General features: G+C 45.1%; 1 protein-coding gene across 8 annotated transcripts in view; it reads left to right on the top strand.

Annotated features, from left to right (window-relative positions):
* ARID4B (AT-rich interaction domain 4B) overlaps nt 1-16,328 on the top strand; it is a 1,373,103-nt gene that overhangs the window by 285,395 nt on the left and 1,071,380 nt on the right. For all 8 annotated transcript variants that reach the window (XM_073627572.1, XM_073627571.1, XM_073627570.1 and 5 more), the window contains one exon: nt 201-292. In XM_073627572.1, the coding sequence (XP_073483673.1) occupies nt 201-292 (92 nt within the window). The remainder of the gene's footprint in view (nt 1-200; nt 293-16,328) is intronic.

Genomic DNA, 16,328 nt, shown 5'->3' with positions numbered 1-16,328 from the left:
GTTATTTGATGCTCCTATTTTTAGGTTTCTGGGGCGCGGTAAAAATCTAATATTGGGTTCGACCTGAAGACACATGCTCTAAGAGCCATAATTGCTTCAAGAGGTAAACCCTCGCAGGTTCCCTTTTAAATATACAATATAAATAAAGTTTTAGGTATTCTAGCCAATATAGAGCTTTATCTTGTATATTTCCCTTTCAGACACTCGACCAGCTTCCTCTTACTAATCCTGAGCATTTTGGTACTCCTGTAATAGGAAAGAAATCCAGTAGAGGAAGACGATCAAATCACATGTAAGTTAAAAACTTTATAAATAATTGCTTTCTTTACAGATTTTGTTTTTTTTTACTGGATATAGGAGTTTGATCATAATTTGACCATAAGTTTAAAAAAGGAATTTTTTACAAATTCTTTACCAGTTCCGATATAAAGAATATAAATAAAGAGATGTAGCTTGCATTTGGTGGGAGAAAATGTATAGATATTTTCTTTGCATAGTTTTTAATGGGAATGTATAGAGAGGAAAACAATACTACGGTTCCCATTTTCAGTGAAGTTACTTAAACTTCAGGGGTTGCTCTTATTTTGTCTTTTCAAAGTAGCTCTGGTGACACAACAACATTATAAAGCTGGAAATTAAAAGTTTATGCGCTTAACGGAAAAATATAGATATGCTACAAATGTATTCATGTACATTAACCAGTTGCCGATGTACATCGACAGAGCGGCACGGGCAGGCAAAAGGGCTTACAGGTACGTCCTTGCCTGCCCGCGGGTGGGGGGTCCGATCGGATCGAGGTCAGGGTCGATCAAAGGTGAGGGGGAGGCCAATCATTCGTGGCTCCCCCCTCGCGATCGCTCCTGGCCAATGACAAGCTTCCTCGGCTTCTGTGAATGTAAACAGAAGCGGAGGAAGTGATGCCATCTCTCCTCGAGCCGGTCTTTTCGTCCCGGCGCAGAGGAGAGAAGACATCCAAGTAAGTGCACCAACACTACACTAACAGTAGAACACGCAGGCACACTTGTCACCCCCTGATCACCCCCCTGTACCCCTGTCACTCTGACACCAATAGCAGGTTTTTTTTTTTTCTGATTTAGTGCATTGGTGTCGGTTTGTGTCAGTTACAAGTGTTAGGGCAGTTAGGTTACCCCCCTTTAGGTCTAGGGTACCCCCCTTTAGGTCCAGGGTACCCCCCTAACCCCCCTAATAAAGTTTTAACCCCGTGATTACCCCCCGTCGCCAGTGTCACTAAGCGATCGTTTTTCTGATCGCTGTATTAGTGACACAGGTGACGCTAGTTAGGGAGGTAAGTATATAGGTTTGCTGTCAGTGTTTTATAGCGACAGGGACCCCCATATACTACCTACTAAAGGTTTTAACCCCTTGATTGCCCCCTAGTTAACCCTTTCACCAGTGATCACCATATAATTGTTAACGGGTGACGCTGGTTAGTTGGTTTGTTTTTTGTAGTTTATTACAGTTTTAGGGCACCCGCCGTTTATTACCTTATAAAGGTTTAACCCCCTAATTGCCCGGCGGTGATAGAAGTTAAGTTTTAAGATCAGATAAGGTCTGCGTCACCCCAGGCAGCGTCAGGTTAGGGCCAGTACCGCTAAAACCCACGCACGCAGCATACACCTCCCTTAGTGCTATAGTATCTGAACGGATCGATATCTGATCAGATCTATACTCCCCAGCAGTTTAGGGTCCCCCCAAAAAAACGCAGTGTTAGCGGGATCAGCCCAGATACCTGCTAGCACCTGCGGTTTGCCGCCCAGCCCACCCAAGTGCAGTATCGATCGATAACTGTCACAAAACACTAAGCACACATAACTGCAGCGTTCGCAGAGTCAGGCCTGATCCCTGCGATCGCTAACAGTTTTTTGGTAGCGCTTTGAATCAGTCGCTGACAGTCAGGAGCTTTTTTGCCTGTGAGTCTCACTAGTGTACCCCTAAATTTAGAGCCCAAAATGGCAAATCGAAGGTACACTAGTGAAGAGGCCTACACGTTTCTGAGCATGACAGATAGTGAAGAGGAAGTCACTCATCTGTCAAGTTCAGGCTCAGAATACGAACCTGTAGAGGACAGCGGCTCCATGACAGATAGCTCTGAGGACGGAGTTGTGGTCCCTGCTAGGGTCAGGCGTACCAGACCCCGAACTTCTTCTGTCCTTGAAGTGCAAGAACTGCAGGTCCCTCGTATGGAGCAGAGAAGTACTAGCGCCGCTATTCCTTCTGGTGAACTGGCAAGCACCAGCGGCCTAGTACACCCTGGTCGTACATCCAGCACTGCAGTATCACGTGGTGACGTGGCGAGTCCCATAAGTGCAGTTCAAGCTGGTGAGGTGGCAAGCACTAGTAGTGTCCCGCTGCCACCAAGAAGATGAACACAGGCCCGTCGTGCCCATAGTGCCTTTCCTGCTGCATTCGCCAATCCGAATTGGGTACCCACCACTTCTGCAGTACCCGTACTTCCCCCTTTCACTGGCCAACCCGGAATTCAGGTGGAAACAGTTGACTTTATGCCACTGGATTTTTATTCACTGTTTTTCACCGAAGATCTCTATAGATCTATTGTGGACCAAAGCAATTTATACGCTGGTCAACACATCGCCGCTAATCCCCAGTCCTCCCTTGCCAGAGATTGGAGACCAATTACGGTCTCCGAATTTAAGATCTTTCTGGGCCTTTCCCTCAACATGGGCATAACCAAAAAGAGTGAGTTGCGGTCATATTGGTCCACTGACCCAATTCACCATATGCCCGTGTTCTCTGCTTCCATGACCAGGGCACGATACGAGCAGATTTTGCGGTTCATGCACTTCAACGACAATGAACTCTGTCGTCCTCGTGGAGACCCTGCATACGATCGGCTCTACAAAATTCGGCCCCTCGTAAACCACTTCAACCAACGTTTTGCAGACTTGTTTACTCCCCATCAAGTTGTCTGCGTTGATGAGTCCCTGATTAAGTTTTCTGGCCGCTTGTCCTTCAAACAGTACCTTCCCAGCAAGCGTGCCAGATACGGGGTCAAGATGTATAGGCTCTGTGACAGGGCCACAGGCTATACATGTAGTTCTATGGTTTACGAGGGCAAAGATAGTCACGTAGAGCCGACAAACTGCCCTGACTACATAGGAAGCGCTGGCAAGATAGTGTGGGACATGGTGTCATCCTTATTCGGAAAGAGGTACCACTTGTACGTGGACAATTATTATACGAGCATGCCACTTTTTAGTCACCTTTTTAATCATCAAATTGGAGCATGTGGCTCCGTGCGACCTAATCGCCGGGGCTTTCCCCAGCGGCTTGTAGAGTCCCGTCTTAGGCTGGGGGAGAGAGCCTGCTTGAAGTATAATAATTTGCTCGCTATGAAGTGGAGGGATAAGAAGAATGTTTTCGTTCTCACCTCCCTTCATGCAGACACGACGACCCAAATTACTACGGCGACTGGTGTTGTGGAGAAACCCCTCTGTGTCCACGAATACAACCTTAATATGGGAGGGGTGGACCTCAACGACCAGTTGTTGGCACCGTACCTAATTGGTGAATGTTTTGAACGCTACCATACACTAGTTGAGTTTTAGCGTAGGGTACAGCACTGCACAGACTAGGACACACTTTCACAGGGTCTCCCAAGATGCCATCGCATTTTGAGAGATCCAAACCTGGAACCGTTACAGTTTTAAAAGTTACAGTTATAAAAAAAAAAAAATACACAAAAAAAATATAAAATAAAAAAACCAAAAATAGTTGTTGTTTTATTGTTCTCTCTCTCTCTATTTTCTCTCTATTGTTCTGCTCTTTTTTACTGTATTCTATTCTGCAATGTTTTATTGTTATGTTTTATCACGTTTGCTTTTCAGGTATGTAATTTTTTTATAGTTTACTTTGTTTTAAACCATTTTTTTGTTTTCAGGTACACCATTCAGCTGCAGCGCGGATTTATTTATCTTGACAGCAACAGCGTTTGCTCCCACGATACATAAAGCCGTGACTCCAGCGCTGTCGGAGGTGATTTCACCACCACAGTTACATACTTCAGCATATATGCCAAAGCGTGGGGGCAGAAGTGGGTGGAGGAGCGATTTGCTCCTGCCTTTTGCGGGAGGATGCCCCCATGCTTCGGCATATATAAATGGTGCATGTATGCCCATAATTAGAAGTGGTTGGATGAAGAGAGGTATTCTAATGGTGGGCATACCCACCGATCAATATCTTTTTTTCGTTCAGCCCACAGGCTGCATGAAAAAAAAGTTTACAATATATGCCCAACAAGGACCAGCAACGTACTGGTATGTTGCTGGACTTTGAGTGGTTATACCAGAATGATGCCTGCAGGTTTAGGTATCATCTTGGTATCATTCTTTTCAGCCAGCGGTCGGCTTTCATGTAAAAGCAATCCTAGTGGCTAATTAGCCTCTAGACTGCTTTTACAAGCAGTGGGAGGAAATGCCCCCCACCGTCTTCCATGTTTTTCTCTGGCTCTCCTGTCCCAACAGGGAACCTGAGAATGCAGCCGGTGATTCGGCCAGCTGACCATAGAGCTGATCAGAGACCAGAATGGCTCCAAACATCTCTATGGCCTAAGAATCCGGAAGCTACGAGCATTTCATGACTTAGATTTCGCCGGATGTAAACAGCGCCATTGGGAAATTGGGATAGCATTTTATCACACCGATCTTGGTGTGGTCAGATGGTTTGAGGGCAGAGTAGAGATCTAGGGTCTAATAGACCCCAATTTTTTCAAAAAAGAGTACCTGTCACTACCTATTGCTATCATAGGGGATATATACATTCCCTGAGATAACAATAAAAATGATTAGAAAAAAAAAATGAAAGGAACAGTTTAAAAATAAGATAAAAAATCAAAAAATTAATAAAAAAAAAAAAAAAAAAAGCACCCCTGTCCCCCTCTGCTCTCGCGCAAAGGCGAACGCAAGCGTCGGTCTGGCGTCAAATGTAAACCGCAATTGCACCATGCATGTGAGGTATCACCGCGAAGGTCAGATCGAGGGCAGTAATTTTAGCAGTAGACCTCCTCTGTAAATCTAAAGTGGTAACCTTTAAAGGCTTTTAAAAATGTATTTAGTTTGTCGCCACTGCACGTTTGTGCGCAATTTTAAAGCATGTCATGTTTGGTATCCATGTACTCGGCCTAAGATCATCTTTTTTTATTTCATCAAACATTTGGGCAATATAGCGTGTTTTAGTGCATTAAAATTTTAAAAAGTGTGTTTTTTCCCCAAAAAATGCGTTTGAAAAATCGCTGCGCAAATAATGTGTGAAAAAAAAAAAATGAAACACCCACCATTTTAATCTGTAGGGCATTTGCTTTAAAAAAATATATAATGTTTGGGGGTTCAAAGTAATTTTCTTGCAAAAAAAAATAATTTTTTCATGTAAAGAAAAAGTGTCAGAAAGGGCTTTGTCTTCAAGTGGTTAGAAGAGTGGGTGATGTGTGACATAAGCTTCTAAATGTTGTGCATAAAATGCCAGGACAGTTCAAAACCCCCCCAAATGACCCCATCTTGGAAAGTAGACACCCCAAGCTATTTGCTGAGAGGCATGTCGAGTCCATGGAATATTTTATATTGTGACACAAGTTGCGGGAAAAAGACTAATTTTTTTTTTTTTTTTGCACAAAGTTTTTACTAAATGATATATTGCTCAAACATGCCATGGGAATATGTGAAATTACACCCCAAAATACATTGTTGCCTCTCCTGAGTACGGGGATACCACATGTGTGAGACTTTTTGGGAGCCTAGCCGCGTACGGGACCCCGAAAACCAAGCACCGCCTTCAGGCTTTCTAAGGGCGTAAATTTTTGATTTCACTCTTCACTGCCTATCACAGTTTCAGAGGCCATGGAATGCCCAGATGGCACAACCCCCCCCCCCAAATGACCCCATTTTGAAAAATAGACACCCAAAGCTATTTGCTGAGAGGTATAATGAGTATTTTGCAGACCTCACTTTTTGTCACAAACTTTTGAAAATTGAAAAAAGAAAAAAAAAATACGTTTTTCTTGTCTTTCTTCATTTTCAAAAACAAATGAGAGCTGCAAAATACTCACCATGCCTCTCAGCAAATAGCTTGGGGTGTCTACTTTCCAAAATGGGGTCATTTTGGGGCGGTTTTGTGCTATCTTGGCATTTTATGGTCTTCAAAACTGTGATGGGTAGTAAGGAGTGAAATCAAAAATTAACGCTCTTAGAAATCCTGAAGGCGGTGATTGGATTTCGGGGCCCCGTATGAAGCTAGGCTCCCAAAAAGTGCCACTCATGTGGTATCCCCGTACTCAGGAGAAGCAGCAGAATGTATTTTGGGGTGTAATTCCACATATGCCCATGGCATGTTTGAGCAATATATCATTTAGTGACAACTTTGTGCAAAAAAAAAAAAAATGGTCACTTTCCCGCAACTTGTGTCAAAAAATAAAATATTCCATGGACTCAACATGCCTCTCAGCAAATAGCTTGGGGTGTCTACTTTCCAAAATGGGGTCATTTGGGGGGGTTTTGTGCCATCTTGGCATTTTATGGCCTTCAAAACTGTGATAGGTAGTGAGGAGTGAAATCAAAAATGTATGCCCTTTGAAATTCTGAAGGCGGTGCTTGGTTTTCGGGGCCCCGTATGCGGCTAGGCTCCCAAAAAGTCCCACACATTTGGTATCCCTGTACTCAGGAGAAGCAGCTGAATGTATTTTGGGGTGCAATTCCACATATGCCCATGGCCTGTGTGAGCAATATATCATTTAGTGACAACTTTTTGTAAATTTTTTTTTTTTTTTTTGTCATTATTCAATCACTTGGGACAAAAAAAATAAATATTCAATGGGTTCAACATGCCTCTCAGCAATTTCCTTGGGGTGTCTACTTTCCAAAATGGGGTCATTTGGGGGGGGTTTGTACTGCCCTGCCATTTTAGCACCTCATGAAATGACACAGGCAGTCATAAACTAAAAGCTGTGTAAATTCCAGAAAATGTACCCTAGTTTGTAGGCGCTATAACTTTTGCGCAAACCAATAAATATACGCTTATTGACATTTTTTTTTACCAAAGACATGTGGCCGAATACATTTTGGCCTAAATGTATGACTAAAATTGATTTTAATGGATTTTTTTTATAACAAAAAGTAGAAAATATCATTTTTTTTCAAAATTTTCGTTTTCCGTTTATAGCGCAAAAAATAAAATCGGGGGGGGTTTTAAAAACCATCAAAATAAAGCTCTATTTGTGGGAAGAAAAGGACGCAAATTTCGTTTGGGTACAGCATTGCATGACCGCGCAATTAGCAGTTAAAGCGACACAGTGCCAAATTGTAAAAAGTGCTCTGGTCAGGAAGGGGGTAAATCCTTCCGGGGCTGAAGTGGTTAATTACATTTAAGAGATAAATGTTTACCGATTCAAATCAAAGTTTGCCAACAAATGTCACTCATACAGGAAAAACGTATTCAGACTTATATGATGCAGTATAGCTTGTTACTTAAATGCATTTAATGTGGATCTAAGATAGAACAGTATGCTGTATGTTCTGCACTCTGGCCTTGGAGATGGACTGAAACTATTATGCCGCATACACACGGTCGGACTTTCTAGAAAGCTAGGTACGACGTACTTGCCGCCAGACTTCCGGCTAACTACCGCCGGACTTTCTGAACGGCCGGACTTGCCTACACACGGCCGGACTTTCCGGAATCCGGTCTTCCCGACGGACTTCCGCCGGACTTTCAGAATGAACGGACTTTCCCACACACGGACAAGTCCGTTCATTTTGAACGTGACTTGGGTACGACGGGACTAGAAAAGGAATTCAATCTCGCCGCTTTTTTTGGCGAGATTGAAACCTTGCGAGCCCCGTCGCAAGCCCTTAGGTCTGGTATGGAACTTTAAGGGGAACCCCCTACGCCGAAAAACCGGCGTGGGGGTCCCCCCAAAATCCATACCAGACCCCGATCCGAGCACGCAGCCCGGCCCGTCAGGAAAGGGGGTGGGGATGAACGAGCGCCCCCCCCTCCTGAACCGTACCAGGCCGCATGCCCTCAACATGGGGGGGTGCTTTGGGGGAGGGGGCGCCTTGCGGTGCCCCCCCCACCACAAAGCACCTTGTCCCCATGTTGATGAGGACAAGGGCCTCTTCCCGACAACCCTGGCCGTTGGTTGTCGGGGTCTGCGGGCGGGGGGCTTATCGGAATCCGGGAGCCCCCTATAATAAGAGGGCCCCCAGATCCCGGCCCCCCCACCCTATGTGAATGAGTATGGGGTACATGGTACCCCTACCCATTCACCTAGGTAAAAAGTGTCAATAATAAAACACAACACAGGTTTTTAAAATAATTTATTAAACAGCTCCGGGGGGGGTCTTCTTCCGTCTTTGGGGGTCCCTCTGGTACATCTTCTCCCGGCGTCCGGTTGGTTCTTCTCCGCTCTCCGGCCTCTTCTCCCGGTGTCCCAGGTCTTCGGCCGGCTCCCAGGTCTTCAGGTAGCTCTATTGCCAGCGGAGGTCCGGACTTCTTGGCTTCTTGTGTTCTCTTCTCTTCCCCCAGATGTTGACACGACGCTCTCTCCGGCTGGACTGGTCTCTGAGGGCTGCGTTGTGACTTATATAGGCGGAGACCCCGCCCCCATATGATGTCACAGTCCCTGGGCATGCTGGGACTGTGACGTTTTAGGGGGCGTGGTCGACCACGCCCCCTAAAAGTCACAGTCCCAGCATGCCCAGGGACTGCGACATCATATGGGAACACCGGGAGAAGAGGCCGGAGAGCGGAGAAGAACCAACCGGACGCCGGGAGAAGATGTACCAGAGGGACCCCCGAAGACGGAAGAAGACCCCCCCCCGGAGCTGTTTAATAAATTATTTTAAAAACCTGTGTTGTGTTTTATTATTGACACTTTTTACCTAGGTGAATGGGTAGGGGTACCATGTACCCCATACTCATTCACATAGGGTGGGGGGGCCGGGATCTGGGGGCCCTCTTATTATAGGGGGCTCCCGGATTCCGATAAGCCCCCCGCCCGCAGACCCCGACAACCAACGGCCAGGGTTGTCGGGAAGAGGCCCTTGTCCTCATCAACATGGGGACAAGGTGCTTTGTGGTGGGGGGGCACCGCAAGGCGCCCCCTCCCCCAAAGCACCCCCCCATGTTGAGGGCATGCGGCCTGGTACGGTTCAGGAGGGGGGGGGGGCGCTCGTTCGTCCCCACCCCCTTTCCTGACCGGCCGGGCTGCGTGCTCGGATCGGGGTCTGGTATGGATTTTGGGGGGACCCCCACGCCGGTTTTTCGGCGTAGGGGGTTCTCCTTAAAGTTCCATACCAGACCTAAGGGCCTGGGATGCCCCCCGCGCTCGCCGCAATGGGAAAATTAGTTTTTCCTATTGCAGCGAGCGCGAGATGCAGTAACCTGCTCCTCCGTCGTATCTGGTCCTTCGGACTAGAATACAGACGAACGGGCTTTCCGTCAGGAACTGAGTCCGGCGGAGGTACGACGTAAAGATTTGAAGCAGGCTTCAAATCTAAAGTACGTCGGATTTCCGCCCGAAACGGTCCGTCGGAAGTCCGATGGAGACCACACACGGTCGGATTGTCCGCCGGACTTGGTCCGGCGGCGTCCGTCGGACTTTTGCAGGTGAAAAGTCCGACCGTGTGTACGTGGCATTAGGCTTTTTGTGGCTCTTTTTAGGAAAAAAATGAATGGGTTGGTTATGATATCCCTACTACCCTGGGTGACCTTTTTCACCTTTGTGTTAGGGTAGACATTGGTTTCAGGGGTGGGCACAGGGAGTAACAGACCATGTAATCCATTCCCCTGGTTCAAAATTTTCAGCATTCCCTGACTCCTCTAGAGGAATCTATCTAACTGATTAAACCAGACTCTACAGAGGGTCACCCACATTGACTTGACTGGTAACCTTAGTCATAACTGTGCAGGGAGTGGGTATTTTACAAGATCCTGTGCTCTTAAGAAGGCCAGCATTTTCTCAAGTGGGTTGTCACGGTCAGCCTCGGAGAACAGTAGCTATCGTAGTAGAGAGATTCACACGGACCAGCAGGACAAGTACAAAAGCAGGGCACTCTGGAGAATTCGGGGTCTAAGCATTAACAGGTGTTCCCCCGAGCTCCTGGTGGTGGAGATCTGTTTTGCTGTGTACTAGTGCCAGGTCAATGTCCTCAGGCTTGCCCTACCGGGGACGTGAGCAAGCCAGGGTCTAGTGAATCAAACAAAAGCATAGTCAGTAAACAAGCTAAAGGTCAGTAACAAGTGATGGTTGTAGGTTGAGATCAAGCAGAAGCCTAGTTCAGAAACAAGCCAAAGGTCAATATTAAATAGTTGCAGGTTGGGATCACGTGAACACGTAGTCAAGGAACAAGCCAAAGGTCATTAACAAATGCTTGAGAAGCTATGGATGGCAGCAGAAACTAACAGAGCAAGATATTGTCTGGAGAGGTGCACAATAATCTGGAAAACTGGAAGTGCAGAGACTTGGCTTAAATCAGGAAGGTAATGGAAGGAGCAAAAGGTTCAACAGAAACAAGACACAAAGTAAGACTATCCAAGGAATCGGGCAGGAAGCTGTCCAGAATCTTAGGTGGCACAGCAAGAAGAAACACAGCCAGACTCTACAGAGGTTCCAGGTTCAGAACTGGATCTTGACTGACTTCTAAACCCCAGCACCTAGTGAAACAAGAAAGAGAGTACTTACAACCTTTGAAAGACCGTTTTTGGGCCGGGACCTTTCTGTACTCAGGGTCTGCTGGAAACTTAATTGATTTGCCCTTGGTCAATTAACAGATTTAAGTCCTGCCTCTTGCTAGCTTTCTTGCTGAGACCTTCATTTTGGGAAACATTCCTGTTTCCATGAGACCCAGGATAGTTGATAGGGAGACAGATTCTTGTTATCCCGATGTTCATTGACTGGAGTCCTACCGTTATATGGGCCTGGAGTGTCCCCTGTCTGCAACACTGCACCCCTAATATTTGTCTAACCTCCTGAGTGTTACCATAACTAATTCATTATTGGTATTCTACTTTGTGGATGTCTTCCGTAACAAGCTAAAACCTTGCCGCCTCATTGTTCATATAAATGTGCCATTAAGCTGCTACCAATAAATGCCCATCCCAGGGCAGGTTGTAGCTCCTCACATTGCCTGTTTAAATACATTAAAGAGAACCTGGAGAGGGATTTAATTAGGAGATCAAAGTCGCCAGAGCGGGACAGATGTACTGTTGCATTGACTACAGGGGGTTAAAAGTCTTCGTAAAGAAGAACTCCAGCTTTTCCTCCCCAAAACAGATGCATAGTGCATAAATGAATCACAACCATTCTGTCCGTTTGTGTGTAACATACTTCCTTTAGCTGTACACAGCAGGTTTGTGTGTCTGTCGCTCCTCCTGGCTGAATTTCAAAGTACTTTGACTTACGTTTCCTTTCTTTTCCAGTCCAGATACATGTCCCATGATCCCTTTGAGCCTCTGTAGTTTCAGGACAGGCTATGGGATTCACTTGTACTGGTTCTGGGAGTTGATGGGGGGGGGTGGTCCTAGGGTTACTATGGGTGTTTCTGGGCCTTCATGTTGGTGGTGAAAGGTGTAAATGTGTCAACCTCCTCCTGTGTCCCATGCCAAAGAATAATGGCTTACTGGCAGACTACAGAGGAAGGGCTATGGGAGGTTTTGAAGGTGTTTCCTTTATATGTATATGAATCAATTCACAGAGAGCAGGGCTCTAGGAGAGTGGGATTCGAAGGTTGGGACTCACCCTGTTCACACTGGTCGGCACATTTAACTGGGCAGAATTAAATTCTAAATGTGATCCATTAAATCCTGCCCAGCAGTAGCAGCACAGCTAGCTTTTAGAACAGGCTGTGCAAGAAGAGGTTTCCTTTCTGAATAATGCTCTAAAGTGCGAGGTGGGACTTGGGTGGTTTGGACTCTTTCTGTAGGTGTGACTCGGCGGGATTGAGTGCTAATTAGGATGTGTTCAGTCTCTCCCACCATCAGAGCTGTGAAGGTAGTTGCATCATTTTCAGATTCTGAAAGACAACAAAGGGGAGTGTTACAGACTCTAGCTGCTGCAGGAAGTGACTGTGGAAGGGACAGTGTCTATCAGCAGTATATATAGAGTGACACATGATACAAAGCCACAACTAAGCCCAGAATGTCAGGGGATCTGTAGACAACAGAGCACTATGGTACAGAGGTATGATCTATGCTGGGATTGTTCCATTTCGTTTTAGTGAGAAGAGTGTTGGAATTCAGCTTTCATCTTAATTTATGGGACGACTATAACCTCATTCACATCAAAGGAGGTGACAAATGAAAAATAGCCTCTACAGTCTTTCATAAACATTCTCTGAGATGTATACATATGCTGTACATCATAACTTTAATAAAGAAGGAATTGTGGATCCGGACACCATACAGAGCAACACACCTTACCCAAAATTCATAGTATCAAACTTTATTAGATCCAAAAATATAAACAATTTCATGCAATATATACAAAAAGTCCACCTGTCCACCAACCCATTAAAAAATCAAACCGCTTTGTTCCCCACATAAAGGGCCTCCCTCCTCTTCCAATTCTGACTACCTAACCTTACTGCCAAGCTATTGTCCCATGCCTAACCAGATTACCTGGTTAGGGCACAACTTTATACCAAATTCAGCAAAATTAAGCATAGCTAGAAAGATTATATTTGCCTGCAATCATCAGTACTGCATACTAAGTCCTTGGATCAAAAATTCTACATGGAAAATTTGTCCAGTATTCATATATAATCATAGAGCAGCAAAAGTTGTCAGTAGTAGTAGTAGGCCGCACAAGCCAAATAAAAGCAATTAACCCTTTCACTGCCAGGCCCTGTGCTCCATTTTGTACACAGGTGGCTAGACCATTTTTGCAGTCTTTCCTTTGCTTTTTTATTTTTCACTTATAGCTTTCAGAATTTGTGAAAGACCCCCCCCCCCCCCACCACCATATTTTTTCTGAAAGCACATGATCAGTAGAATAAAAGTGTGCTACTGATTTTTTTTTTTTTTTTTAGACCCTGTGGTATTTGCACAAATGTTTATCAAACCAATATATTTGCAAAAAATACACAAAATATTAGCAGATAAAAACGCAGCTAATTTTACAAAATTCCCGCTAAATCCCTACTAAATATAAAAGCTTAACCTGTATGGAGTTAATAAAAAAACAAATATTTGTAGATTTTAAATTGCGCCTTTTTTGCAAAATGGTGAAAATCGAACGTACGCAAAAATTTAAATATACAAATTTCTCAAAATATGAAGGTTTTCATTTTTCCCTTGCAGTATTCAGAATTTGTTAAAGACCCCCCATAGGACCAGTAGAATAAAAAGAAGGTGCTATTGATTAAGGCCCCACGATATTTGTGCAAATGTTTCCAAAGCAATATTTTCACAGAAAATGCACTAAAATCATTAATAGTGGATTTATACATGAACAAATGTACAAAATTCTTGCAAAATTCCTAGTAAATATAAAAGTAAAATATTTATTGAGTTAATAAATAACAAATATTTGTACATTTTAAATTGCACCTTTTTGTGAAATGGTGAAAACTGAAGGTATGCTAAACTGTAAAAATAAAATTTATTCTAATTTATTCTAAATATACGAAGGTTACCATTTTTCACTTACAGCTTTCAGAATTTGAAAAGACCCCTCAAACAAGACATTTTCTAAAAGCACATGACCTGTAGAATAAAAAAAAAAATGCAATTGATTTTTTGGGCCCCCGCAATATTCATATTGCTATTTTCACAAAAAATACACTAAAATCATTAATATTGCACATAAACACAACGTAAACACAACGTAACCTACAAAGTTCCTGCTAAATTAGTACTAAAGCCTCAATCACATGTGGCATACTAAAGTGTACACCCCTGGGGGGCCATGTTTACCCGCACAGGGATGCACAGGTGTTCCGTGCAGTGCCATTTATGTCAATTGGGATGCAGCGGCTGCACAGACATAGCTGCTGTTCCCAAGCTGACATCCGTGTGGGTATGGGTACATAACCCCAAACACAGTGTGAGCTCAGAGACATGCATGTTGACCTACATGGATGTAAAGTTGGGAGCAATGGCTGTTTGTGCAGGTGCTACATCCCAAATGATATCAATGGGACTGCCTGCACAGAGATGCATGGAACACCTGTGCATTCCTGTAAAGGTACGCTGTGTATGCCCTGTGTGAACAAGGCCTTAGGCCGCTTCCACACAAGCACACTGATCGGGTCTGCCTGTCCTTTTTCAGGTGGGCCCAATCGGACCACCCATTGTTCTCTATGGAGAGACTGATGTAAATGGACGTGTGTCCGTTTACACCCACCTGCATCCGATCTGCTCAGCGGGGATCAGCAGACAGATTCCCCGGCTGAGCTACTTTACAGTCTGCTTCATGTGAAAGGGGTCTTACCAGGAGTTTTTTTTTTTTTTTTTTAAAGCCACATGATTAGAGTCTGAGGCTCTAATTGGCTTGAAAAAGGTTGGGCTTGGGGCGCAAAGCATTTTTAAAATAATTTTAATTATTAATACATTTTATTTATTATTAATTTATGAATTAATATTCGCTATCGTCTTCCGGCTTCTCCTCCTGGCCAAACAGGATGGATCGGGTTGGCCTGGAGGAGAAGCCAAGGAAACGGTGGAGGGTTGAGTGCTGGAGGGGGGGTGGGGACCGTCACCGCGGAGGGGTGAGTGTGGGCGGACCTGTGGGGTCTTATGTTTGGTTTTTTTTGTTTTTTTTTAATTTTAACGTTTAGCTTTTTTTTTTTTTTTTTTTTTTTTTTTTTTTTTTGTGTGGGGGTCTTTAGTGAGATATCAGAGGTCTAAACTGACCCTCATATCTCTCTTTTTGAGCCAGAGAAAGGGACTGAAGTCCTTTTTTTCTATGCAGCACTTTACTTGAATGTTGAATCTGTATAGAGATTTTTCATTCATTCAGAAAATGACAGTCTGATACATTGCAACACTCGCAGTTACTATGTATCAGCTGTCAGTGAATATAGGAGCCATTGCTGCCTATATCCACTCTACTACGGGGGGGGGGAGCTTAGTAAACACATGTTTACTAAGCTCCCCCAAGCCCCTACTTCACCACCACCCCCACCGCCCCCCCCCCCCCCCCCCCCCACCACGCTCCTCAGCCTGACAGATCAGAGATTAGTGCAAGGAGAAGCTGCAGGCGGCGGGAGGTGAAGGAGAAATGCTGCTCGGAGCGGCCATGGATTGGGGGTGCGGGGGCAATTGGGGGGTGATCTGACTGACGGAGGGGACACATCTGAATCCCCCCAAGCCCCATGCAGCACCTGGCGGGAGTGGAAGAGGAGGCATGCCGGCTAATGATGGTAGCTGCGGGGAGCAGGTTTGCAGGGGGCGTCAGATCGGGTGGGAGGGGTAATCGGTGCTGGGGGAAAAAAAGAGGAGTGAAGAGGAGGGGGGGCAGTTTTGGATTGAAGGAAGCAGCAGGGGTGGAGAGGCAGGTGACAGGGAAGCGGCAGCATGGGTGGTTGTGCGGGAGGCGGTCACATTAGGAGTTAATAACTTTGATCAGCAGGTTGTAATCCACTGATCAGAGTAATAGCATTGTTCAGCAGCGTCTGCTGAACAATTCTGATATAAGCTTATGGTCATTGAAGTGACCATAAGTTTATAGGAGAGGGAGAAATGAGGTCCGTACGCTGTACTGTCTTGGCCACCTGCAGGGCACTTCTGTAGGTCCGTACGGACTTGGCAGTGAAAGGGTTAAAGGTAAGCAGCAGAGGCAGTGTCTGGTATACACCTGTATGTAGAGATCTAAATGTCAGGGAGATTCCGGCTTATTTCTCCTTTCCCAGAAGTGCAGTAGTTATACTCAGTACAATGTTTTAGCCTAATGAGCAATGCACCAGATTGGATTACTTGTCTGGTGTATATACTGTATACACACAGTTAAAGCAATCTCCACCTTTATTTTTATGTGAAGCTATGTAGCCTGCCCAAACATGCCAATACTTCAATCTAGAGAAAAATGCGCATGCCAGAAGCTTCTCAGTCATCTTGCCATCCCACATGGCTGGGAGGGACAGGGCACATTGACACATTTTAGTTTAAGAATTGACTTTGTCAGACACTCTTAAGCCGGCCTAACACGGTTCGAATTCAGCAGGAACCAGCTGGATTCGAACTATTAATGGGCAGGCTGAATGTACCAAGTTGATCTATCAAGTTGATCGCCATCCGCTGTTGCAGAGCCTCCACTTCCTCCGTCCAGCGATCTTGCTACTCTGCCATGTCCAAAGGAGGAC

Source organism: Aquarana catesbeiana, linkage group LG04 (assembly GCF_042186555.1).
Source record: "Aquarana catesbeiana isolate 2022-GZ linkage group LG04, ASM4218655v1, whole genome shotgun sequence".
In the NCBI taxonomy this organism is placed as follows: Eukaryota; Metazoa; Chordata; class Amphibia; order Anura; family Ranidae; genus Aquarana; species Aquarana catesbeiana.
This window is presented reverse-complemented; position numbering and strand designations above follow the sequence as displayed.